We start from the raw sequence: 25,562 nt of genomic DNA, 5'->3' as shown, positions 1-25,562 counted from the left end.
CTCTTAATGAAGCTGGTGGCTTTACTACATCTTTCCCAAAGCTGACAGGGCATATGTAAGAAAGAAAAAAAGACAACTCCAAGAAAAAAGTATTGTGCTGGAGCCTCTGGAACCACTAGGTTTGGCAAGAAATGCCAGGCCAGCACTTGCCATATAGGAATTCCTTTCATAGACAATTAAAACAGTGACCAGCTCCTGGGAATCTCAGTAATCTCAAAAGATTCATAAAAAGTCCAGAGAAGGAAGGAGATAGGGGGACCATCCTCTCACTGACTAGCTTAATGAAACAGGGAGCCCTCAAATAACGGGCTGATTTTTCTAGAAATGTGGGCAACATTCAAACAGCAGAGAATGGTTTTGCCCCTTGACTGGTTTTGTTAGTCTGCCTTAGTACAACTCACTATTCACATTAGCCTGGTATCTGTAGCCAGTTCAAAGGGAGCTGGTGTCAAAGGAAAATATTAGCTCAGTCTTAAAAATCCTATCGCTTAGGTACAGCAGAGTCCCTTATATATAAGATTTGTGGACCTGCTTTGGCTACAATGGTGTGTAAACATCAGTTATCAGCAAGAAGCTGGCAGCCAAAGAGGCTGGTTTCCTTTCCCCCTCTGTCATCATCATGTTCATCCTGCCAACAGAATGTTCAACAAAGGAGTCCACATCCTGGGCCGGGACTGCCAACTTCCTAGATTCTCCACGCACCATCACACAGATCCAATCACCCAGCAACGAATCGCTCAATTTAGGATTTGGAACTTTTTGCCTTGTTCCATACTCCTCTTTTTCAAAGTGACTCCAACTCCATCCCCCTACAAAGATCAAAGAAATATTCTGTGACTGTTTCCAGGCTTCGCCTTCTCAAAGGCCATTGCCAGTGCCAACTGGGAGGGGGAGCCCGGCCATGCTAATGATTTCATAGAATTGCTATAGCCTCTCTGTCCAAACGTCCCTCGCATCAGGTTGTTCCAAGAGTGGCGAACCCTTGAAAAATGTACTGATTTGAGTCTTATCACCTCTTTCTCTATTTTATGATGAAAGTGCTAAAGGTACTAAAGAGTGAAATTATCCAAAAGGCAAACAGAAAGAAGGAAAAGAAGGAGGGACAGATAGTTTCCCCTCTTGGAAGTGATAGGAGGAACTGGCTAGCTGAGCACTCACAGTGTCTGCTCCTTTATGCCAAATGATAATGTGTTCAGAGGCAGACATTGCTAGTAGACTCAGTTGGTAGACCAGATGACTGGGAGAACTGGGATTGTGATAATAAGTTCTCAATTCAGAGGAGATTCCTAGGCACAGGCCGTGGAGTCAGTTATTAAAGCTGGGTATGGTTTTAGGACCACCACCACCACCACCACCATCAGCCATCCAAAGGCAGATTTCTATATGCTTACTCTTTTCATGGTCCTGGGTCTGAGCATTCTGAATTTACTGAAACTGATCTCAAATTAGTGAAGTTTGGCTAGCAGAGGTGGGGAGGGGAGGCAGGAGCAAGGTCTTAAACAGAGAAGTCTTTCATTTTTTTTAAACCTTTCATTTTTATTTTTCCCTTTACACATATGGATTTGCTTTTCTACTCTGTTTTTATAGCCAGATTAACCCTTTTTGTTCAGGATGACGTGAACCTTGGTGGCCTCCAATTATTCCCTCTCCTGGAGGGGAAAGCAAAACTAACCAAGTGATTACAAGTACAGCAGTGTTCCATGAAGAGTCATATGTAGTGGTCAGGAGGGTGCGGGGGCGGGGCCAGGGGAGGGGGAAGGAGAATGGGTATCTAATCAAAGTTCTCCCTGAGGAAGTGATAGGAGGAATTGGCTGGCCTTTTCCAGAAATGCCCAGGGCATGTTCATTAAGGAGACTGAATACAATGATTGAGACAGATTTCAAGGATGATTGACAGAGAAGACATGGGAGCAAAAGTCCCTTTCACCAGCCCCCACAATGGTCCGGGACCACCATGCATCCCTCCAACCTTTCATGGACAGCACTTTGGGCTTCCATGAATTTATTTCTCCTTCATGGCCACCCTAATTTCAATTTGATTTTACCCAATAAACACGACATATTGAAAGAGAGGGACATTCAGGATAATATGGTATATTTTGCCTCAAACCCAAATTTACCTCAAGTAAGACAAACTATCTTGAGAGGCAAAAATGATTGAACTAATTAATTAATTTTTAAAAATTAAAAAGAAAATACCATTTCTTATAAGAGTGAAAAGTGTTCTTTCATTTAGCATTTGTTTAAAACTATATTTGGGACACTAGAAACTCCTAACATCAAAAATAAATCCATCTGACTCTTTCTATTACAGCCAGTCCAAGGGATAAATTTAACACACACAAACCATGTAATAGGAAAAACCACAGAATCTTTACCCTGAAGTACTGCCTATTCAGACACTTCTGCCATCAGCTCATCAGCCACCAGTTGTTTTCCTATTCTGTGCTTTAAATAAGATTGATCTTTAAAAGCAAAACAAAAGTTTTCCACCCATAGAATGCTAAGTACTAGATCAGTAGCACTAATCTCAATTTGTTTAGTCTGTGCATTTTTATCCTCATTACACAATTCAGGAAAGAGTATCTAAATTGAAGGGATTTCTTCACATTTATGCTTGTCCAGACAGAGGAATAGAAATTCCCAAGGAGCAACCCTAGGGTAGAAACCGTAGATCTGAACACATACAGACAGAGACACACACACACACACAGCTCCCTGCAGAACTTTTGTCATATGACTTCTAATGTAGACAGGATCTTTGCTGCTGTCTGTGAGAGACTCGCAATGATTTTAGGGCTCGCTTTATCCAAAGTGGCTTTTTGGTTGATTTCTGCTATAAAAGTGGGCTGCAAGTCCCACTCTTTCATCTCATACTTGGCAAAGCAGGATTCTCTTGGCCACAGCCTAAAGTCCTACCTAGGGGCTCCCCAGTGCTGGGGGAGGTGAGTGAGCAAGAAGTCAGAGGATTAACATAGAACAACAGTTCTGCTTTAAGGCCGAAGGTGCAAGATAGGAAATATCTTTCATTACAACAGAAAAGAAATAATGTCTTATGGAATAGGATGGAAAAAGTCACCCTGATGCTTAAGAGTGAACAGGCCTTCCCCCAGGATCCTTGGGTTTCCCACCCCCTCCTCTGGTAACACATATGACCTGACCCACGAAGAGCAGGTGGACAGAGGGTTTACCTTCCCTGACCCACGAGGAGCAGGTGGGCAGAGGGTTTACCTTCAGGAAGCACAGCACTTTAATTTATGGACAGACAGTTACTGTATTGCTGAATGTATTGATTTCATTACTCTGTTAGGATTGTGTAGCCCTGTTGTGGCAACTCACGTTTTCAGTTGTTGGGGAGCTTTAAGACTGGAAGAAGTCCAGACCCTTGTCAAGACCCCAGAGTTCTTAAGCAGGAAAGTAAACAAGGCTTCCCGGCCAGGCCGCTCCCCAAAACAATCATACTTAAGGGGAAAAAAAATGACTTCTCATGCAGCTTGCAGCCATTTGAGGGTTATATTCCCAGGTTGTCTCCTCCATCAGGCAAGATTCCTCAGTACCCACTTCAACCTACAGTTGGGAAGGGCATGGGGACGACTCCTGACCTCAAGTGAGGCAAAGGGTCTCTGTATGGATGAAGGCCCTGGAGAAGATCAATCAGTCAGTGAAGTTTGGAGGAAGAGGAAGGGCTGTGGTTTCCCTCCTGTCTGGTTGTTAAGAGAATTACTGCATTTGGCACTAAAACCTGTGAGGCAGGCTTGTGCCAGGGCAGATGTGACCCAATTGAAATGACAACAGCAAAAGTCAGACTTGCTGTAAAAAACTCTCCTTGGAGGGAATGATGGTCCACAGGCTCAGTATAAAAAGAAAAATTATTTTCAGCTTTATTGAGGTATAATGGACAAATAAAAATTGTATGTCTTTAAGGGATATACCTTGATATACATATACATTGTGAACTAATTAAACTAATTAGCTATCTCTCACCTCACTATAGTTGCTTTTTTTGTAGTGAGAACACTTAAGATCTACTCTCTTAGCAAATTTCCAGTATGCATTACAGCATTGTGAACTACAGTCATGCTGCTGGACATTAGATTGTTAACTATACTCATTGTTAAATATATTCAGCATTGTGAACTATAGTCGTGCTGCTATACATTAGATCTCCAGACTTACTCATCTTGCATGACTGAAACTCCATACTCTTTGACCAACATCTCCCCACTTCCCTCAATCCTCAGCCTCTGGCAACTACTCTTCTTCTCTGGGTTTCTAAGAGTTTGAGTATTTTAGATTCCACATATAAGCATTTTTCTTGCAGTGCCTGGCTTATTTCAGTCAGCATAATATCCTCTAGCTTCATCCTTGTTGTCACATATGGCATTATTTTATTCTTCTTTAAGGTCGAATAATAATCCTTTGTGTGTGTGTGAAACAGATTTTTCAAAAAAAAATGTGAGGTACAATTCAGGGTTAGGTATACAAATGTTCATTATGTAGGTACCCTTGTTGACGAGGTGTTCCTCCCCCTCCCCTGGCAGTTTCCAACTACTGCCAATCCCTTTCCTATAGTATTAAGATAGTTGTTCAAGGTCCGCTTATGAGTGAGAACATGTGATACTCAGTTCTTTGTTTCTGTGGTAGATCACTCAGTATTATAGCCTCTAAGTCCATTCAAGTTGCTGCAAAGTTCATAATCTTGTCCTTATTTAGGGCTGCGTAATATGCCATCGTGTATATATACCACTTTTTTTTTTAATCTAGTCCTCTTTTGATGGGCAGCACAGTTGGTTCCATGTTTTTGCTATTGTGAATAATGCTGCAATAAACATGCATGTGCATGTATCTTTTTCACAGGGTGATTTGAGTTCCTCCAGGTATATTCCCAGTAAGGGTATTGTGGAGTCGTATGGGAGGTCAATTTTTAGATCTTTTAGGAATCGCCACCCTGTTTTCCACAAAGGTTGTACTAGTTTACACTCCCACCAATAGTGTAGAAGTGTTCCCTTTTGGCTGCATCCTCTCTAGCTTGTTTTTAGAGTTATTGATGATAACCATCCTGACTGGAGTTAGGTGGTATCTCAGTGTGGTTTTAATTTTCATTTCTTTGATGACTAGTGAGGCTGAGCATTTTTTCATGTATCTGTTGGCTGCTCGTATGCCTTCTTTTGAGATGTGTCTATTCACATCTTTTGCCCACTTTGTAATGGGGCACAAAACATTTTCTTTAGCCATATATGTGTTGATGCATTTGGGCCATTTCCATATTCTGGCCATTGTGAATGAATGTGGGAGTGCAGCTATCTCTTCAACATACTGATTTCCTTTTCTTTGGGTATATATCCAGAAGTGGAATTTCTGCATTGTATGGCAGTTCTATTTTTAATGTTTTGAGGAAGCTCATACTGTTTTTATAATGGCTATACCAGTTTACACTCTCATCAACAGTGTATAATGGGAAGGGGGATAATTAAGCCAATGAGCTGAGAGTCTCTAAAGTTCAAGTTGGAGCAGTTGAGGATAAAACAATGAGACTGAGTGATCCCCAAACTTGTCTGCACATTGGCATGCCCTGGGGAGCTTCCAAAAATACTGATGCCTGTGATCATCCCCCAGAGATTGTGGTTAAATTGGCCTGGCATGTATCCTAAGTCTTGGAAGCATTAGAAGATCCCTAGGGGATTCCAATGTGCAGACCAGTTTGGGAACCACTGGTGTAGCACCTCATTACTCAAAGTGTGGTCCCTGGAACAGCGGCAATGGCTTCTCTTGGGAAGTTGGTAGAACTATAAAATGGCAGGCTTGCCCCAGACGTGCTGAGCCAAAATGTGCATTTGAGCCAAATCACAGGTGATCTTTGTGCTAGTCAGTGTGTCTGATTAATTTGAAGAGCACGGGTCTTGAACAGAGATGGCTGGGCTGCATATGCCATGTGTCTGATTTCATAGGTCTGGGGTGAGGCTTGAGAATTTGCAATGCTAACAAGTTTCCTAGCTGCTGCTGCTGCTGCTGCTGCTTGGGGACCACACCTTGAGGACAACCACAACTTCCCTACCTTACACAGTTGTTGTAAGATTTGCATGAAGTCAGGCTTAGCACAGTCCCTAGAAAACCGTTAATCCACCCCACATCTTTAAATTAAAAAAAGAATGTTTCTGGCAACAACAACCAAAAGAAAACCATAAGTCCTAGCACTTATTATAGCTGCTGTTATTCTCTTTTATTATGGAAAAGATAGGACTTAAGCTGGTCCCTGGAGAGTAAGTGGGATTGAAGTTCTCTAAGGTTTAGATATGCATGAACAAAAACCCAGAGTGTGGATTTAAGACTATGAGAGGCCCAGGTGAATGGAAAGAGAATCTGGATAGCAGCAGTAGATAATATGACAATTGAGATAAATCTGGACAGGTGTGGTGGACCATATCATAGGACGCCAGTAAAGTCTTACACCCAGCAATCTATTCCTTTAGAAGCGGTTCAGCATAACTTCAGAACGAGATGGGTACTAGTATCTTTAATATAGACAGACTATTACGAGTTGGTAATAAACCCAGAAATGACTTGCTCCTTGGTTATTATAGTTTATGTTCTTACTTTTTTAGTGAGAACACTTTGTAGACAGCAGTTTTCAACATGTAGCTCCCCAAGCCACTGTCCATCCAGGCATCTCCACCACTTGGGTCTCCTATTTGAGCTCCAAATCCTGGATCTGATACTAAGCATAGGCAGCCTGTAGCCTCGTCAGACTTCCAGGGAGGCAGCAGGCAAACTAAGTGCAACCAGTGCCCTGGCTCTTTTCTCCACGAACCCTGCCTGTGGTTCTGATTTACTTTATCATTTGCCCACTGCCTCTCCATCAACACTCAAAGACTATTAGTTGTTGCCTTGAACATCTATGCTTTAGTTTATTGGGCAAAACAAGAGGAAGTGATAGAAATTCTGGGCCAAGGTGAATGTGCCTGGGACATTTTCTAGGCCTTGTCCTCTGCCCCTGACCCAGACCCTTCCAGGACCTCCCACCCCTACAGACATACTGTTCCCACTCTTTGTACCCAACTGGTCCAATACCCAGAGTCAAAGTTAGACTTGTAGAAGGCTGTCTGGAGTCTGGAGACTCCTGGTATGGTAAGAAGTCACAAGCTCTAAATTGCAACAGCATATGTGTGAATTATATCCTTAGCAGCAAATCCTGTCTGTTCTATGAGTTTGTTTTTCTCATAGTAAAATGTGAAATACCTACTTCCTAAGATTGTGGTGAAAGCCAAGTAAGATAAAGGATATACTCTGTAAACTGTAAAGTGCTGTACCCTTGGTGGAAAGTATTATAGCAGATTGGTTAAGAGCACAGGTCTGATATAAGACCTGCCTTGTTTCACGACCTGGCTCTACCACTAACTAGCTGTTGGATCTTGAAGTAGATGCTTAACCTCTGGACCTCAGTATCCTCATCTGAAAATGAGTTTAATAAAGGCGTCTCTCTCATAGAGTTGTCAAGAAGCTTAAATGAAATATCATGACAGTGCTTGGCATGTGCCTGACACATCAGGAGTACTCAAAAAATGTTAGCTATGATTGTGATCACTGGGAAAGGTATAAAACATTTTTGCTTAAAGACTAATACAGGATAAGGGTAGACTTAGGACCATTGCCCCTTCTCAAGCTCCAATCAAGACCATTTTGAATGGGTAAGTTGCTTCTCTACTCTCAGACTCAAGATAATTCATCATCTGCTGACTAGGAAAAATTATTTTACTTCAAAGGGAGCTCATAATTGTTCAATGAGAATGGCTAAGTAAGTAAAAAATCACTTTGTGGATGGTAAAGCTATGATTTTTAGGGTTGTCGATGGTAGTAAGGTAATTTGGGAATGGTTTTTTTGTATATAATTCCAGTTCTTACTAGGACCTTCTCATAACCTCACCCCATCCATTGTTTTTAAGTAACAAGACACGTTGACCAAAATTTTTAATAACACCTATGCTTACAGAACTAATCTGTAAAAGACAAGTCTCCATTTAATAGAATTTTGTGTCAATTCAGAGCATGCTAGCTCAGAATGCAAACTCATGAATAGTCATGAGGGTATATGACAGTACTAAGAGCTTTCCAAAAGGTAAAATTATGATTTTGGTGCACATATAAAGTGAAACTTAACAAAGATTTTATTCTACTCATTAATGACGGAACCAGTAAGATGTTTAGGCCAGCTTAAAAAGCACTTGAGGAATTAGATATTTCTAGGTAGTTTAATGTTAGGATAAGATTGATAAACTAGTTACAAAACTAATTAATGTCCTCTAGGACAATAAACAATAACCTTTGAAGTTGTCTTTTTTTCAAAATGGCAGAAATTATTTTTATCTCTACTGTACCAAAATCTGCAAGGTAACATGTAACTTGACCAAGTTTTGGAACTGAGCAAAATAAATTTCTGTAATTAATCCTGTGGGAATGGAGAGAGCCAGTGTCATATTGCCTCCATATGACTTTGAAAGGGCATACCACCCATCTTTCTGCCTTATGTCCAAGTTTTGGATGATGATGATGATGATTTTTTAATTGGAGTCTCACTCTGTCACCCAGGCTGGAGTGCAGTGGCATACTCACAGCCACTACAGCCTTGATCTGCTGGGTTCAGGAGATCCTTCCACCTCAGCCTTCCAAGTAGCTGGAACCACAGAAGCATGCCACTAATATTTTGATTTATTGTAGAGAAGAGATCTCACCAAGTTGCCCAGACTGGTCTCAAACCCATGGGCTCAGGCAATCTTCTCACCTGGTCTCCCAAAGTGCTGGGATTATAGGCATGAGCCACCATGCCCAGCAATTTTTTTTAACAGTAGTAAATATTTATTTGACAAGCAGCATACTAATCGTACATGATACAATAGCCTTGCTGAGGCAAAAAGAAGAGGGAGGGAATAATCCATTTTTTAAAGGAGGAAACTGAATTACTCAAAGAGGAAGAAACTGAGCTGGGAGGAGAAACCCCATTTTAGAAAATTCTAAATCCAAAGCTCATCCCGAAACTTCATGCATTTCTCCTTTTAAATTCCTCTTCTTCTCAACCCCAACATCATCATCATTCTTGTGACATTTTTCCCTTTAAGACTTCCCCTGGAGTTCGCCTAAAGGCAAATGCTTAAAAGAGAGGAGTCCCACTGCTGCCTCCATGCTCCTTGCATCCCCATGGGGCTCCTGGTCTGATCTGAGTCCTTTTAAGTGCCAAGACAACCTCAGATGAATCACATCCTACTAACCTGAGCTAAAGAAAAGCATCAAAATGTCTTCCTCTTTTCAGGACAAAGGACATATTAGATGCCATATTTCAAGAAACCTTAAGTGATGGTTTCTTTTAAGCTTTTCTGTTCTCAGCTACTGTGAGCCACTGTGTCATCTTTCAACAGAGACAGAGTCCACATCAGAGAAACCTACTGTTTATAAACCAGAGTATCTCACTTGGAACACTGTCGTTGACTGATGTTTTCCCTTCCTCAGTAAACGAGATCATTTTCTCTGTGTTGAAGATAGTTGGGTCTGTCTGGTTCCCAGATGAATGGCACGCAATGGACAAATGAGTATTTATTGTATTAAACAGTCAGCCAGGAAACGCTACAAGTGTGGCCTGATAGACCAAATCAATTTCTTCCTTGCAAGGCCATTTATTTTTCTCTTCCACAGACTACTGTGGCCATGGAAACCATCCCACTAGCAGAATGGAGACTAAGGCCAACTCTCCACTTCCTGTACCTACATTTAGTTTGGTTTCGTGGACTAGCAATGCTGACTACGTTGGGCTTTCTTTGGACTCACTGTGATTTTTAACATCGGTTTTCTTCAGGTGATTGGTAGCAGGCACTACACAGGCAAAGGACTAGGAAATGGTTTTGCTTAATGAATTAATCATTAAATATGGAACATGTGTGGGGCTTTTTTCTTTTGAAAAAAATCCAATCAGAGAGGCAACTCTTATATACATGAAACAAACTAGAGAATAAGAAAGTATATTGGGTGTGCAGTTAGAAAAATAGTTCCTCTGAAATCTCCTAGAATTCTGAAGCTAGAAAAAAAAAATTTTAGAACATACACACTGGACATGGTAACTCACACCTGAAATCTCAGCACTTTGGGAGGCCAAGTCAGGAGAATTATTTATGACCAGGAGTTTGAGACCAGCCTGGGCCACATAGCAAGACCCTCATTGTATCTACAAAATTTTTTTTTAAATTAGCCTGATGTGGTGGCGCATGTCTGTAGTCCCAACTACTCAGAAGGCAGAGGTTGGAAGACCAATTGATCCCAAGAGTGACAGGGAGGTTACAGTGAACTGTGATCACTCCACTGTACTTCTGCCTGGGCAACAGAGCAAGATTCTGTTTCTAAGGAAAAAAATAATTTGACAATCCCTAATTCAGGGTCTCTCAAATTGTTTTTCGCAAGATGTAGCAACAACAACAACAATAAACATGCAGTGCATAAGTATGTGCTAAGTCCTTTTTCAAGCAACATCCCATTTAATCTTCCTGGAAACTCTGTGAGGTATGTTGGATTCCTGTTGTCCCCATGACACAGATCAGGAACCTGAGACACAAGAAGACCAGTTACTTACCCAAGTATAGCAGAAGAAAGGGACAAACCAGGAGGACTAAAACCCAGACCTGCCTGGCCTCAACACCTGGGTTTCCAAACTGGAAATAGCTGCTAGCTCTTCACCTTTCTCCCTGCTCCTGGTGCAGGCCAGCATGTTCAAGGCTTGGAAGCCTCTGCACTTCTAGCACTCACCATTTTCATTTGAGCATGTCATCCTCCCTCCCACCCCCATTCTGTAACATCTCAAAAAATGAGTATCCTATGGGATGGAATTGAATAACCCCTATCCAGGCCATTTTTCTCATTTTACGGAGAAGAAACTCAAGCTAGGCAAGGAAATGACTTGTCTCTAGTTGCACAGCTAATAAATGCCAGAGTTGGCACCATTAGGCCAGTCCCTCACACCGCAGGCCAGCAGCGCTCTGCTGTGAGGCCTTACATCACTATTTCTAAACCAAACCCTGAGCCAGCAGACAGAATTGCAGCTCCATTCCCCAGGCCAAGCGTCAGAACTAATCCTCTTGTAGAATGATGGTTAAATCAGCCTCATTAGAAGGACAATAGTGCTGGAGCATGCACAGTGCTCTGCCACTTTCGAAAGGCTTCCACATATCTCTTCAGCTTCCAGGCCTCTGGTTATATCTGAAACGGTCCAACAATGAAGACTTATTCACAAATTGTATACCTCCCAAGATAAACTTTGACTCACTCGAGTATTAAGCGAGGGAAGATCACTATATTTCAAGTTGAATTGAAGGCGTCAGGGAGAGGTGGAAATTAGCAAGGTTATAGCCAATGGCTTCAGAGAGCAGAGTTCTGCCATGGGTGAAAGCTCCCCAGTTTAGGAGGATGAGTTGGCAGTGGGTGCTCTCTTCACTTGCACTTTTGACATGAATTTAGCATGAAACAGACACAAATATAAAACTGCTTCCCTCTATGGGAACATGACTGACTCCTACTCCCCAAAACTATGTGTATGTGTTAAACAAACAAAACAGCAGTGTGAGAAGACATGGGGTAAACAGCAGTCACCAAATGAGAGGCGTGGAGATAAGCATTATCATGGGAAGACATGCAGTTCAGAAGGGAGGTTTTGTGAGGGATAACTTGTCTCTTTGTGCATCTCTCTTTGAATTCTAACACTGGCAATGAGAATGGCTTCACAAGTTTCACTGCTTGTTTTTTCCACTCTTAAATACAAATAACGTTCCAAAGGAAGTACTCAGATTGTGATACCCTGTTTAGTGTGCCTTTTGTACTTTTTTGTCCTTGCACATTCTCTTCCCTCTGCTAGGCATCTCTTTCTCCCTGTTTTCTGCCTGTCCATCCTGCACAACCCAAAATCCAAAATCATCTCTTCTAAGTAGGCTCCCTGGATTTCCCATGAGTTTAACACCTTCCCCTATCTGTGTGCAAAATAACAGCAGGGACCATTTTTAGTGCCTAATGTGGTCTACCACTTTACATATATTATCTCTGTACTCATTTGGCAGGTAAGGAAACTGAGGCTCAGTTTGTCCAAGACCATGAAGCCAATAAGTTGAAAAACCAGATTTGGAATCTCTCTCAGACTCCAAAATCCATTACTACACAACAGGCAGTTTCCTTTTTCCCAAACTTACCCTTTCCAGGAGCGGAAGTTGAGTGTATTTCCCTTTCCATCTCTGAGTATCTAGATTGTTAGCTCCTCTAGGGCACCCCTGAGTCTTAAGTTGTATTCCCTGTGCCTGGTACACAGTAAATGATAAATAAATGGTTAAATGAATCAATGTGTGTGTTGGGTGAGGAGTTTATCCCTTTACATTGCTTTACTAGTTGATTGAGCCCTGCTTATGATAAAATCACAATAAATGTATATCCCAAGTAATTTTCGCCCCCACCCCCAAATGGAAAATTAGAGAAATTTCTCAGCCAGCAGATCTATATACAACCCACCACTTCTCCAATTTTAACATAATACAAATCTCCCGGGAGTTTTGGTGAAGTGCAGATTCTGACTCAAAAGTGCTGGGGTGGAGCCTAAGGGTCTGTATTTCTGAAATGCTCCCAGGTGATGCTTCTGGTTTGAAAATGCCATCAGAGAGCCATTTGGGTCTGAACACATCAGCACAGCAGCCAATGTACTTTTGTTACCTTTGACTGGTAACAAGTAATTAAACCTGTCTCCTGTATTGATCTTCTACCAAAGAAGATTTTAAAATCTCATGTGATGTTCAATAGTTTAGCAAAATATTTAAGTCATGCTTCGAACTATAAACATTTGGCAGCATGCACATGTCTGTGCCTACAGCTTTGGTTCAATCACACCCTCTCAATACTTCACAAGTAAATGAGGGAGAGGAGACACTGGAAGATTCCATTCCAGTGACAAGCGGATCAAGGGAGTGGGAACCCGTCGGGGGAGGAGCAGCAGAAGGTCATTCACAGAAGGGTGTTTCCAACAAGTCTTTATGTTTCAGGACAGCACTGGAGTCTGGGAACAAGCCTTCATCGCATTCCTATTGGGAAGGGCCCTACCTTTCCACACTTGCCACCCCACCCCCACCCCCATGGTTGCTTTCCGCATTCCTGACTGATCTTCTCGTTCCTGGTAAATAGTTGATGATGGCTTATTGATCTCAAGCCCTTTGCACCTCACACAGTCCCTTTACTGGCAAGTCTTTAGAGGTCAAGCATCTTCAGTCCAAGACGTTTGGAAGAAAAACACCCTCTTTTCTGTTCCTTTTCCAGATGTCCCTGGGCCAACTGCAGTCAGCAAAAGGTGTGGCATGTTTGAGATGCAAGGGGACGTGTGCGGGCTTCGAGCCACATTCATGGAGGTAACAGATTTTTGTCAGAAAGGACTCGGCCTGCCTTAATTTCTTGGCTGTCCTCTCTGGGAACCCTGGTTGCTTTCTCTGTGGGGACTGTTTCAGATGCATGTGTTGCTGGGAGGAATGGCTGGAGAATGAAGGCATTCCTGCTTGGCCCGATTCAGAATCATGAACAACGTCCTTGGGGTGGTGGAGGTGTGGGGGAGCAGAGATCTAAAGCAGGAGCTTAGTGCTTCATAAACCACTTCAAGGGGGCGACTACCAAGCCCAGTCCAGCAAGAATGGCTTTGGGAAGCTGAGGGCAGGGGTGAGCTGGTGCCTGGCACATTTAGGGTATGTCCTGGGGTTTGGTGAATGGGGTTGATCTCCCCTCACCACACCATCATCCCTCTTGGTGGGTTTCAGTTTAGAGTAGCCCCTGGGACAGAAATAGAGCTCATCCTATCCACGGTATTTTTACAACCAGGATCTGGTATTCATGTCTTCGTGGGAAGGCCACAAGATCCAGCTGGACTTGGATTTGCAGTTTCCCTTTCTGTATTTTCACTGCAGATTCGGACAAGGGTGAGGCTGCCACATTACACAACTTTCTGGCAATACTCACCATTAGTATCTAAGTGAATGGTACCCCCTGGAGTCATACAGGGCACATTCCAGGAGACTGTCCTACAGCCCTGGGAGAGGGAACCTAAGCTCTGTGGAGCACAATAGTGAAGGAGGAGTTTTTGTCATCACTACTGTAGTGATGCCTTGGGCACTCAATGGGGGAACAAAGTTTGGGAGGTGTTTTCTCAGCTATGCTGACTTCCATTGTGAGATGGCAATTACAAAAATAACTACTTGGGGATTAACTGAGTGAAACCTTTTATATTTCAATGTTGAAATAACACTAAGCAGTGGATATTGGTATCTCCATCTTGTCGGTCAGGACACTGAAGGCAGGTGATGGGGAGACAGCTATTAAATGGAAGGATTTGAACTCAGATCTGCATGAAACCCAATCCCACACTTCTAACCAGCCTTCAGTACTGTGGGCTATGAGCTTTCAAAGCAGAAAACCGCTCCTTGACTCCACTCCCTGACAGTTCTCGACCTCAGAAGAGCTCACATCATCTTCTGAATGCAAGCCACCTTCAAGGTCATCCAATTCAGGCTTCTATTCCCTACAAAAATTCCTTCTACAACTAAAACACTTCTAGGACGGGGAACTCCCCATACTTCTAATTTGGCCACTTGAGCTCTTTCTGGCCTTGAAGAAAGTCAACTTTCCTGTCATTTCAACCCCATTGGTCCTGAATTTTCCATTAGCGTCTCAGGACAGTGTTGATTCCTCTTCAGCTCTTTGAAGACAGCTAGGATGTCTCCTTTTAGAGTTCTTGGTACAGGGGAACATGTTCCATAAATGCACCCACTGAATCGGTTCAGTCATGTTTTCACTCCTCTCAAGGATCACAGTCCCAGGTTGCCTGCTGTCCAACATCTTAAAATGGCTATTTAATTTATTTTGTCTGGTTTTTCTGGTTGTTTATGGAGAGAGGATATTCCAGACCCTGTTCCTCATGACTGGAAGCAGACATCTCTTACCACTGTTTTAATCTCTACAGTTCTTTATCATCCTATAAATGATTTGAACATCAAGTGAAATTGTCTTTGAGAAATATAGATGATAGCTTGTAGGTCCTGGATAGCAAGTGTCATCTTTGTTTGAACAATCCTAGAAGAGTCTTAAATTTGATCCATATATTGAAGCATTAACATCACAGAAGCTTAGCAGGGGACTCTGTTAAACCTTTCTTATGCTCCAGGTTTTAGACTCTCAATGGTTTGAAAGATATGTAAATGACCAAAGTGCCAAACAACATAGTTTAATAGAAAAACCCCTTAACTAATCCTCACAGGACTGAATTCAATTCCAGGGTGTTGATGACAGATTGCAGAAATAGCCATTTTAATACCATTGAGGATCCTTTAAGGTACATCTGTGTCCTCTACAATCTGGGCACCTGGGAAAAATGGGAGCGGGAGGGGGTCCACCTTGTATATAAAGTCCCACCAACAGACCTGGCAACATGAAGAGCATGAATAAAAGGAGAAATAATGCTGACACACTCACAAAGAGCATCAATATTTGTTAACATTTTTGTTTTAAAATGTTTTTCAGCTGGGCTCGGTGGCTCAGCCTGTAATCCCGCGCCTTTGGGAGGCTGAGGTGAGTGGATTGCCTGAGCCCGCAGGTTTGAGACCCGCCCAGGCAACTTGGCGAGACCTCATCTCCACAATAAATCAAAAATTAGCCAGGTGTGGTAGCGTGGGACTGTAGTTCTAGCTACTCGGAAGGCTGAGGCGGAAGGATTGCCAGAGCCCAGCAGGTCAAGGCTGCGGTGGCTGGGAGCGGCCACTACACTCCAGTCTGAATGACGGAGTGAGACTCCAACTCAAATAAATAAATAAATAAATAAAAGTAAAATAAAATGTTTTTCATCCCCAGGATCTCTAGTAGCATCCTCAGATTCCACCTTAACTGAAAAAGCAAAAGGCAGCTTCCTTATCCAGTTCTATTTATGAATGGTATTGGGAGGTCAGATGATAGCTTGTAGGTCCTGTATAGCAAGTATCATCTTTGTTTGAACAATCCTAGAAGAGTCTTAAATTTGATCCATATATTGAAGCATTAACATCAGTCAGATGGAACATGGAACATCAGTCAGACAATCAGATGGAACATGGAAGACTTAGAATCGGGGCTCTTCTGATCTTCCACCCTACGATCTCCTTCACTTCTCTTCCACTTCCAGTTCTGCTGTTGCCAGTCCCCATGTGTAAACCACTGGCACTGTCTATTGTCTGTCTTTTTAGAGAAGCAGTCTCCTCCTGCCTGGCTCCAGAAAGGGATAGACAGAAGAACAATATTAACTGTGGCTTGAATGCTCCAATTCTGCAAAACAAGCAACCCTTTCTTATGAGAAGGAAAAGATGTTTCATGTTGCCTACAATACTCTTAGGGTCATTTTCTCTTTCATCCTGCTGGATTGTATTCTTGAGATGGTCGATATGAACAGTTCTCAAATTGCAGCCTACTGAATGTGAATTTGGACTGCAAGCTTCTCAAATAGCATTTGAAATGCCACAGTGCACATCAATGTATTAAAGCCAAGAAGCCCTGGCACTAAAGACAGGTGTTTGACCTTTTTTAACTCACTGTTTTCCAAATTCATGACCACTGAGTACTGAGTCTTTTTCTAAGTATCGCCTAGTAACCTCCTGGGAACTGGTCCAGGCCAGCAGAAATACCCCAGACCTTATGCAACTCTCTTACAGCCCAAACCCATTCTACTTTATGTTATAGTTTCCATCTGATTTTCTCTACCTCTCCCACCCCAACTGTAAGTTCCTTGAAGACTGTAACAGGGTTTCATTCTCTTTATATTCAATGAAGCTTTCCAAGCCTCAGCACAGTCAGCATTTTAGGCCTTATATTTATTGTGGGGGTTGTCCTGTACAATGGGGAATGTTTTGTACCATTCCTGGTCTCTTCCCACTATGTGCCAGTAGCATCCCCTCCCCCACTGTGACAGTCAAATAAATGTCTCCAGACATTGCTAAATGCCCCTGGGGACAGAACTGATCTTAGTTGAGGGCCACTCTTGGAGACCATCAAGACATAACCTTGCTAGCCCCACAATCAAGAGCTGTGATACACAATCAAATGTATTCATCTCCTGAGTATGGGAGAAAACAGGAGGGTTCCTTGGGGCTTGTCAGTCATGCAGCTACAGTGAAGTCTCCCTTACTTAGGCCTTCTCCATCCCTGTGGTTGGTCTTGATATTGCTCACTTTACTTAACAGGCTCTTAAATTGCATGTAGAAGAGCATCTGAGACATAGCACAGCCTGCCAGAAAGGGAAGAGAGCAATTTTCCTCTCATACTCGGGATTTCTAAACCTTAACAACTTGACACAAAGCAGTCACACACTTTTTTTTTAATTGTCAAAGAGAAGCGTGGGGCTTTCAAGTGAATTTGAACCTTCACCGGGATACATTTTCTTCTCCCAGCCTGAGAAAGCCTTCCCAGTGAGCATCAATCTTGCCAGCCAAAGGAGTTTTCTCAACTCAGTCCCTTCTCCTGGGTCCTGTCCACTTGTTTCTTCAAAAAAATCTTGGCCGGACACAGTGGTTTACTCCTATAATCTCAGTGCATTGGGAGGTGGAGGCAAGAGGGTTGCCTGAGCACAGGGATTTAAGACCAGCCTGGGCAACTTGGCAAAACCTAGTCTCTACAATAAAAAATTTTAAAAAATTAGCCAGGCATGCTGGAGTGTACTTATAGTTCCAGCTACTTGGAAGGCTGAGGTGGAAGGATCGTCTGAGTTCAGAAGGTCAAGGCCACAGTAGCTGTGATGGTGCAACTGCACTCTGGACGACAGAGTAGACTCTGACTCAAAAAAAAGAAAGAAAGAAACGAAAAAAATCTCCACTGTATTTTAACTTCAGTGTGCAGGCTGTTTTGTTCTGAGTCTTATGAATCTTGGGAAACAATTTGGATAATTCTTTAGAGCAGGAGTTAGCAGACTATTTTTTGTAAACAGCCAAAAGAGAGTAAGTAAAAATTTTAGGCTTTGTGGTCAAGATCATCTCTGAAATTGTAGCTCCAACTCAACCACAGATAATGTGTAAACACAGCCTGGCTATGTTTCAATAAAACTTTATTTACAAAGTGAGACTGTGGGCCAGTTTCAGGCTATGGGCCGCACAGACTTTAAAGTATCTCTATTGAGCAAACCAACCTTTGCCATGGCAGCCACCAGGAGGCAAAACGTACTATTTTCTTTTTGCCAACAAAATCCGCATCCTACATTCTCCACAGATAGACAGACTAACAGAAGGACTTTGTTTCCCAAAAGTCGTTCCCAATCCCAAAGGCCTTTTTGTCTCAGGTTACCATTTGTCTGCTGCTAACCTTTCCAAGTTACTAAAGTTAAACTTTGAGCTTGCTTTCAAAAGGGTACAATGCTGCCAGCTGGAGGGTGATCTCACATGTCTCCCCTCCCCCTGCACCTCCCCAGGAAAATATGCAAGTCCTGCAAATGCAGCCAAGAGGACCACTGCCTAAGCTCCGACCTAGAAGATGATCGGAAAATTGGCCGCTTGCTGATGGACTCCAAGTATTCCACCCTCACTGCCCGGGTGAAAGGCGGGGACGGCATTCGGATTTACAAGAGGAACCGGATGATCATGACCAACCCCATTGCCACTGGGAAAGATCCCACCTTTGACACCATCACCTATGAGTGGGCTCCCCCTGGGGTCACGCAGAAACTGGTAAGACAGCTACTTCCAACCAAGTGGTTGTTTTCCTACCCTTGTAAATATTAGCCATGTCAGGGATTCCTGAGTTTCAAAGGCAGGGTAGCAAGAAGTCAAGGTCACAAAAATGGTAGAAATGGCTGTGGTTTCAGCCTTACTCCTATATCATGCAATGTTGAAATGACTCTCTGGACTTCAGTTTTCTTCATGCATGAAATGGGTAGAGGTGTTCAAATGAACTTAAATGGGCCTTCCAGCACTAGTACTGGAGTATTCATTGTTCTCTTTGACTTTCTCACTGCTGAACACTCCTGTTTATCGTTCAAAATTCTCAGTGTTTCTCTCCCTCTGCAAGATGATCATTTCCTCTCAATGTAGCCTGGATATGCCCTTTGCATGCCTGGAGGTGAGCAGAAAAACAGTCTTCTCCTTTCCCTAAAACTGAAGCCTCTTGGTCTTAGAAGGGAGAACAAAACCGTTTGTTTGTTTGTTTGTTTGTTTGCTTGTTTGTGAGGTGGAGTCTCACTCCGTTGCCCAGACTGGAGTGCAGGTGTCACGCTCCCAGTCACCACAGCCTCGACCTGCTGGGCTCCGGCGATCCTTCCGCCTCAGCCTTCCAAGTAACCGGAACTACAGGAGTGTGCTACCACGCCCGGCTAATTTTTTTATTTATTGTAGAGATGAGGTCTCGCCAAGTTGCCCAGGCAGGTCTTGAATCCGCAGGCTCAGGCAATTCACTCACCTTGGCCTCCCAATGTGCAGGATTACAGACTGAGCCACCGATCCCGGCTAACAAAACCATTTTTAAACAACCCTGAAGAAGGGGCACCCAAAGAAGTCTTGGGGAAATAGTCACCCTGAGGAGGGTAGAAAGGTCCAGAGAGAGCAAATGACAAGCATCAGCTTATACTCTGGCTGTTCACTAGAATCCCTTGGGAACCTGTACAGGGTCCCCATGCCTATGTCCCTCCCCAGACCACTGAATCAGAAGCTCCAGATTCAGAATCCAAATCTCTGTATGCAAACATTTTAAATGACTCCCCATGCAACTCCCCATGCAGCCACCTTCAACATCCAGTGCGTGCTAGACCAGGACTCTTCAAATCTCAGCATACATTAAACAGCTGGGGAGGCTCATTAAAATGCATCCAGTAAGTTTAGGACCATCCGGAGATTCTGTACTCCTGGCAAACCCCCAGGTGACGCTGCTGCCGCTGGTCCCCAGACCACACTTGGAGTAACTAAGGACTAGATGATTTCTAAAAGTTAATGCAATTTTTAAAGGTGCGACAATTTTAGAAATGCAGGCCTGGCATTTAATTAAATCTTTCCTGAAAGAAAAGGAGAGTCTTTGGAGTCCTCCATGGCCTGTCCCTGCAGGCTCCTCCCATGGCTGCTATTCCTCCCCTCTCGCCTTCAATACCTCACAACATGCTGACTTCTTCCTTCCAGTTCTAGAACACACCACGTTCTTGCCCTCCTCAGGGCCTTGGCACCTGCTGCTCCCACTACTTGAGACATTCTTTTCCTGCTCTTTGCATGATGGGGCTCTTCTCAAACAATTCTTCCCTGAATTCTCAGTTTACAATAGATGTGATCCATCTTCCTACCACATTGTCTTCTCTCTTTCAGCTTCTTTTGAAGTTGTTATTGCAAGTTATACTTATTTTATGCACCTCTGTGCTTAGCTCCCATCTCTTCTCCACACTGGAGTGAAGCAAAGCCCATGAAGGCAGACAACCTCTCTTTCCTGTATATTGTGGCATGCCAGCACCCAGCACAATGCAGGACACAGAGCAGGCATGATGAGTATTGGTACAATGTCACCTTCCAGGCCAGAGATATTCCAAGTGTGGACTGGAATCATTTCACAAGGTCCTTGTGACTGGTGCACAATGAGAAGAATACAGAAATTGAGAATAATTGTTGGGAAAATAGGCCGGGCACGGTGGCTCATGTCTATAATCCCAGCACTTTGAGAGGTCGAGGTAGGAGGATCACTTGAGCCAAGGAGCTGGAGGCCAGCCTAGACAACATAACAAGACCTTGTCTCTACATAAAGTACAAAAATCAGTGACGCATGGTGGCACATGCCTGTAGGCCCAGCTACTCAGGAGTCTGAGGTAGAAGGATCACTTGAGTACATGAGTTCAAGGCTGCAGTAAGCTAAATGATTGTGCCATTGAACTTTAGCAAGGGCAACAGAGTGAGACCCTGTCTCAATAAATAAATAAATATTGGGAAAATGTAGCAATTTGACATCCAACTGTGTGATGAGATGAGAACTCATCTCATTGAACAGAATTCCACTATGGTCAGACCGACATGGAAATCTCATGGGTCATATGCTACCTTCTAATCACATGAGTGAGACCACAAATCCTTCTGCAATAAGTGAAAAAGACAAAAATTTTGATCCTTCACCATAGAGCTTGAGAAGCGCAGTTCTAAGCTGCCACTTAAGGGGATCCGGGGGAGGAAGCCTTTCCAGATAAATTGAAAAAAGATTAAGATTCTTTTTGTCTTAATCTGTGCTTTTGGTTTGGCATAAAGCACATTTTAAAAGAATACTTCAGCATTTACGAGCTCAAACACCCTGTGAGGCAGGAATTGTTTTACATGTAAGTAAACACAGAATGGTCCATTGACCTCCCCAAGTTTTCAGGGAGAGGCAGGGGCAGACCCCAGATCACAGAATGATGGCAAAACCAGGACTTGCCAGGTGACTGAGAACATGGGTCTGCCGGGTCTGGGTAGGCTATCAAGTGGGTCTTCAGGATGTTGGTGGCAACTAAAAGAAGCTGCTCATAAAAGAGCTGACTGTGGGCATCAGGAGCTGGCCAGTGAAAACCCCACATGCTCCGACCCCACCTAGTCAGGGGAAGGCATCATCAGGCAATGATGAATGCTGGCTCATAAAACCACACAGCTGTAAAGAGCCCCTGTGTCTGCTCTGCATCTGGGATGCCAGGACGAGTCAGATTTCTGAGATTGGACAATTCTCCCTTCCTGCTCACCCTCCCTTCTTTTTTTTAATTACCAACTGATTAGGACTGATTATATTTTGGGAATGGGACTGAACCTTGCTTTCTGTCATCCTTCCTAGGCAGAATAAAAGCAAGAGTAATTCTTAAGCCTTTAAAGACTGATAACACCAACCCTAATTGCTAATATTTATTATTTACTGTGTGCCAGCCAGTCTGCTAACAGCTGTCTGTGCACAATCTCATCTAATTTCCCAACACTGTTAGGAATATACTATTATTACCCTCATTTAGAAAGGACGAGATGGAGGCTCAGAGAGATGATGCAACTAGCCAAATGTCCCACAGCTGATTTAAGTGGCAGAGTCGGGTCTTGAAGTCCGGCCACCTCGATTCTAAGGCTTAGGCTCTTCCCCACCAGGCCAGGCCAGCTAGCAGGTGGGAAGGGAGGCAAAAAGGAGAGGCTATCAAAAACAGGGTGGAGTTTGAATGGTTCCTTGAAAGCTAGCCAGGATCTGAGGGAGACAAGAGAAAGAAGACGAAGGGAACCAGCATTCATTGAGCATTTTGTGTATGTTCCTCAACATCTCACTACTCCCTACATGCTGAGTATGTTACAGCCCCATTTTACAGAGGAGCAAACAGAGGCCTGTGAGGACCCAATGCAGGACTGGCATTCCCTCAAAGCTCACCTTTTACTCTCATATCCATGGCAGGCATTGCTGATCAGTACTATTTCCCGTTGAGCCCTCATCAGACCTCAGGATCCTTCTTAACAAATCACTCGAGGTCGCCACTATTGAATGGGGTTGACATGTGAGATGAAGCCTATTCACTGTCCTTGGCTGACAGCAGGAGAAGAATCAGGAGGAGAAGAATCAGAACTGGGTTTTCTGATTCTAAAACCCATGTGTGTGCTACTGCCCAACCCAGAGCATAAGAGCACCTTTCCTTCCACTTTTCTCTCTGCATTTTTTTATTTCTTTCCTACTACAGATTCTGAGAACCTCTCCACCCAAGGTGTCCCAGCCAGACTGCAGAGCCCCAAATAACTCAGAAAGGTCCTCAGGAAAAACTTAAAACCAAAACCAATCTTTCCAACTGATCTGAGGAAATGCCTCTTGCTAAAGGCTATGGGAACATGACCTTAGTCAGCTTCCTGAAGAGACACCTGGAAGAGTCTCTTTTGGAGTCAGATCAGCACCAGGTGGTTGACTCAGGTCCAAACCTCTGTCCCTGTCTCTCCTTCCCAAGTACATGCCAGTCGATAGGGCTGTGTTGAGTGGGATTCGAAGACTCTAATCAGGTTGATTAGCAATATCTGTCATGGGTATGTCAATAAGAAGCAGAGATTAAGGAGTCTCAGGCTAGCCAGACCAGACCAGGAGTCACAAAGCACACACTGGTGGCATCAGGACGCAGTAGCTTTGACAATGCAAAGACAGAGAACTGGTGCCCAGCTGGGGCTTGAGCCACTCCAGGAGTGCTGGGTCCCTGGGAAGGAAGACTCCCTTTCTCCGGGGCCCCGGCCCAGAACCCCTGCAGCCACAGTCCCCATAGCCAGCACAGATATCTGAAAGGACACTGTGAATGCAGGGATCAACAAGCAGCTGGCTGGTGAGGCCACTGTCCCAAGATCCTTGCCATGGATTTATTTGTAAAGTAGGGCAGGGAGGAGTACAGGCCTTAGAAGGTCAAAGAAACAGACACATCTAGGGAATGGGGGATCCTGGCACCAGGTGATGTTCCCATGGCACACTCACCCTGACTAATGACAAAGGGAAGCACCCCCAGAAATCGGGGGACATTTTTCCTTTTTGAAAACCATCTATCTTCCAGTGAGGTTGCAGAGAAGGGCTTGAGACCCAAGCCACTGAGTTCAAAGCTGAATCTATTACTTACTTGTAGTGTGACCTTAGCAAGGTTCTTTAATCACTCTGTGTTGGGTAACATTAGCACCTTCCTCCTAGGATTGTGTGTGAAGCACTTGGAAAAGTGCCTGGATCATGGTAAGTGCTTCCTTAAGGGCTAGTTATTCCTATCATTCCTTACACCGCCAAACCTGGGGAGTCAGCAGTCTTCACAGGAAAAGGAGTTACTTTCGCATGAGCTGAATCAGCCTGCAACTGGGGCTGCTTCAACACTTGGAGTTAGTGAGATGCTGGCCAGGTCTAAGGACCCCTCTGGCAGGATGAGCAAAGCTCTTGTTTCCTCTTCTCCAAAATCCTTTAGATCCTGGGAGCAGGGCAGGCCTGGGCAAGAAATAGGAAGGGGGTGGTATGGGTGTTTTTGCCTCCCTGAGCTATCCCCTAGCCCCTCTCCCCAGGCCCTGTGCCCTGCCCCAACCTGCTGTCTGCTGGGCTCCCACTTCCTACTGTTTCTGATGGTCACATCCCCTCACCCTGCCCACTGCCCCCTGAGAGGCTCCTACCCTCAGATGTCCTGTTTCAGACCCCCCAGGAGTCTCATTTCTAGGCTCCTCCAGATATCCTAAATCAGAAATAGGGGCAAGCCCAGGAAGCTTCTTCACAAGGTAACTAAGTGATTCCTATACAGTTTGAGGTGTGGTTCTTCACACCTACCTGTCTGACACATTTGTGCTGAAAGCCACCTGCAGTTTCGTGCTGATCAAGAAGAAAACCACCAGACACCCCGGTAACCTAAGACAGGGTCGGGACTAAGCATTTCCTGGATGTCCAGCGAGCTGTGTGACACATGGAGGCTTCTGCTTACCCATGTGGTAGGTGGAGGGTCTTGGCCTCTTTGGCTGACCAGAATCCACCGTCTCCTTTGGCCTCTTTCCCGAGCTATGAACTCTGGTTAGTGATGTTGCTGTTCTCTCTCCCTTAAATGTAGTGAGGATCAAGTGAGGTTGTCAGGGACTTATGATAGTCAGAACCTTAGTGATCATGCAGTCTACCCTAAACTTTGCAGAGAAGGAAACAGGCCTGGAAAAGTTAGATATTTTCCCAGTCTGAGAGAGACCAGCAGCAGGACTGGCCCTAAAACCCAGAGTTTCTGACACTCTAGGCTTTGTACACTACTCAGGCCATCTCCTGTGTCTGAGAAAGCACCTTGAGAAGCATTCAGGAGTGTGCAGATGTACTTGGGGGATCGACGAGTGTGTTATGAGCCTACAGTGCCAGAAGGGGTCTCAGATAGGTGTCCCCGGGATCTAAGGCAGATGTCACTGGGACATCCACAGTCACCCCACACTTTGGCCCCACAAGAACCCAGGTTCCCTGCCTCTCTCTTTTCCAAATGTTCTTCTCCAGAATTCATTTATTATGGAACCCAGCAAGTACCAGGCTCTGGACTCGTACCCCACCCCACCCCCAGGTTACTCACCTCCACTCCCTAAAATCAAACAACAAGGTCTGTTCATTATGAATTTCAGTATGATTTCCATGTTGATTTCCAAAATGAGTTCAGCCCCAAGTGATAAGCCACGGGCAGGTGTATTCAAAGAGGATATCCTAGCAGCAGACACTTGTGTGAGGGAAATTAGAAAACTTGTACTAAGGGTCAGAGTCAGGGTCAGGCACAGAAATGGAAGACAGTCATCTGGGATAACCACTTTGTTTCTCACAGTTTCTCAGGCTGTGGCCCTGACCTTGATCTCCCCCTAATCTCCCCCACACCGGGGATCCCCCCTGTGTAAGATTTCTGTTCAATAAAAATAAACAAATAAAGCTAAATTGGACAGTTACCTGTGAACACATTAATATTCAGACAGTTGCCAGTCATATCGATGGGGAAATGTTATTGACTTGAGACTTTGTCAATTCTACTATTAGAAGGTGCCTTTTCATATTTTTAAATTAATAAACCATGGAATAACTTATGCCCATAATGATTTAATTACACTTTT

At 43.9% G+C, this 25,562-nt stretch overlaps 1 protein-coding gene across 4 annotated transcripts in view; it reads left to right on the top strand.

The window, feature by feature from the left end:
* Window positions 1-25,562, top strand: part of LMCD1 (LIM and cysteine rich domains 1) — a 68,931-nt gene that overhangs the window by 18,305 nt on the left and 25,064 nt on the right. For 2 of the 4 annotated variants that reach the window (XM_008049924.1, XM_008049926.2), the window contains exons 2-3: window positions 13,321-13,409; window positions 18,467-18,722. In XM_008049924.1, the coding sequence (XP_008048115.1) occupies window positions 13,321-13,409; window positions 18,467-18,722 (345 nt within the window). The remainder of the gene's footprint in view (window positions 1-13,320; window positions 13,410-18,466; window positions 18,723-25,562) is intronic. The other 2 variants (XM_008049927.1, XM_008049925.2) reach the window with 2 other exon arrangements.

Source organism: Carlito syrichta, unplaced genomic scaffold (assembly GCF_000164805.1).
Source record: "Carlito syrichta isolate Samal-C Ts95f unplaced genomic scaffold, Tarsius_syrichta-2.0.1 Scaffold139895, whole genome shotgun sequence".
NCBI lineage: Eukaryota > Metazoa > Chordata > Mammalia > Primates > Tarsiidae > Carlito > Carlito syrichta.
Note: the sequence above shows the minus strand (reverse complement) of the source record. Positions and strands in the feature narration are given on the sequence as shown.